General features: G+C 30.6%; 1 protein-coding gene across 1 annotated transcript; it reads right to left on the reverse strand.

The window, feature by feature from the left end:
- Positions 1–162: 162 nt before the first annotated feature.
- Positions 163–872, reverse strand: LOC111679163 (clavesin-2). The gene is made up of 2 exons (XM_046956148.1): positions 682–872; positions 163–438 (listed from the first exon to the last, which is right to left on the reverse strand). The coding sequence occupies exon 2, from the start codon at positions 431–433 to the stop codon at positions 182–184; it is 252 nt and encodes an 83-aa protein (XP_046812104.1). The 5' UTR covers positions 434–438; positions 682–872; the 3' UTR covers positions 163–181.
- Positions 873–1655: the final 783 nt, after the last annotated feature.

The raw sequence follows: 1655 nt of genomic DNA on the forward strand, positions 1-1655 counted from the left end.
GAACTAGAACAGAACTAGAACAGAACTAGAACAGAACTAGAACAGAACTAGAACAGAACTAGAACAGAACTAGAACAGAACTAGAACAGAACTAGAACAGAACTAGAACTAAACTAGAACTGAACTAGAACTCACCAGAGCTGAATTTGTGTTAAATTCTGTTCAAATCAGTCATAATTTTTTATACAATAATTACCTTTTCAAATGCACTTTGAGGATAGAAGTGGCATGCTCTTAGGAAAATAACCAAGAAATCATCATCGTCTCTGTAGTAAATATCGGGGCAGGAATGTAATAATTCACGCAATTCTTTAATGGCAGCCTCTTTAACTTCGGGAGTTTCACGCAATTCATTTTTGGCAATTTCCATAGTTTCAGGGCGATAATAACCAATGCGTATATTGAACGCTTCTACGCTGTTCTCGTTCGACATGTTGTCTAGATGAATTTAAAAAAATTAACAATAATAAAAAACTATTAACAGTTACAATTGAAGGTAGAATTTCATAATCATTTACTAAACTTTACTATTAACAAAATTACTCTATTATTGTTGCGTTATTATTGTTGATTAAATACAAAAATTAAATTTTTATTTGTTTAACATTATAAACGCTCTTAATGTGATTGTTTTTATTTAAGTAATTTGCGTTTTTTTATTTATTTTTTGAAAACACTTACAAATTTTGTTTGCTTTGTTTGTTTCTAATAAAGAATTTATCACAGGATTTAAATAATTTCAAATAATTATAACGGACGGATTTTTTTTAAGCACGATTAACTTGTTCACCATTCACGGTATTCCATACAACTGATATTCCTCTATAACAACTGGTCCCTTGTAAACCCCGAAAAAAAATAACGAAAACGAAACTAAACCAAAACCTTCGATACCGTGATTGATATGGTTTAGTTGCTGTGTTTGTCCAGTAGTTGTTGACGTTGTCGTCGTCAGTCTTTAAGATTGGACGAAGTCGACTTGTATATTTCACGGATTCTTATCGTTGCATTCGGAAATAAATACAATTATCAACACACACACACACACGTATATGTACCGAGTTTTTGTATATACAATCTTAATTTTCTCCGTAGGCGAATGTTAACAGAGAACTGAATTGGAAAAAGCTTCCGTTAGTTCTATCATTAAGAATGATGTCAAAGTTTTCGCTTTCATATGTATTGTTTTTACTTGCAGGGCACGTTTAATATCATTAATACTTATTAAATAATTTTCAGCTAAAAAGAACCGTCAACACTAATAAAAACAAAATTTATAATTATCGTTATAATAAATGAACACTATCGCAATGTACACTATACGCGTTATATGTACATCTATGAAGAAACCGAAAAGTCCAAAGGCTAAACATAGCAAGGGTCACCTAAAACTTGCAATGTGATAAAAAGATTTCATAATATGTACTAAATTATTTGGAAATAATCAAGAAAAATTTCGATTTTAGTACTATGCATTTTAGAACTAAAAATTACTGAAGTAGAACTAAACTAGAAATGAATTTTAACTGAACTAAAAGAGAACCAGGACTGAACTAGAACTGAACTAGAACTGAACTAGAACTGAACTTAAACTGAACTAGAACTGAACTAGAACTGAACTAGAACTGAACTAGAACTGAACTAGAACTGAACTA

This window comes from Lucilia cuprina, unplaced genomic scaffold, assembly GCF_022045245.1.
Source record: "Lucilia cuprina isolate Lc7/37 unplaced genomic scaffold, ASM2204524v1 Scaffold_8441, whole genome shotgun sequence".
NCBI lineage: Eukaryota > Metazoa > Arthropoda > Insecta > Diptera > Calliphoridae > Lucilia > Lucilia cuprina.

Coding starts and splice junctions, on each gene's coding strand:
- LOC111679163 (XM_046956148.1), bottom strand. CDS start 433: ATGTCGAACGAGAACAGCGTAGAAGCGTTCAATATACGCATTGGTTAT.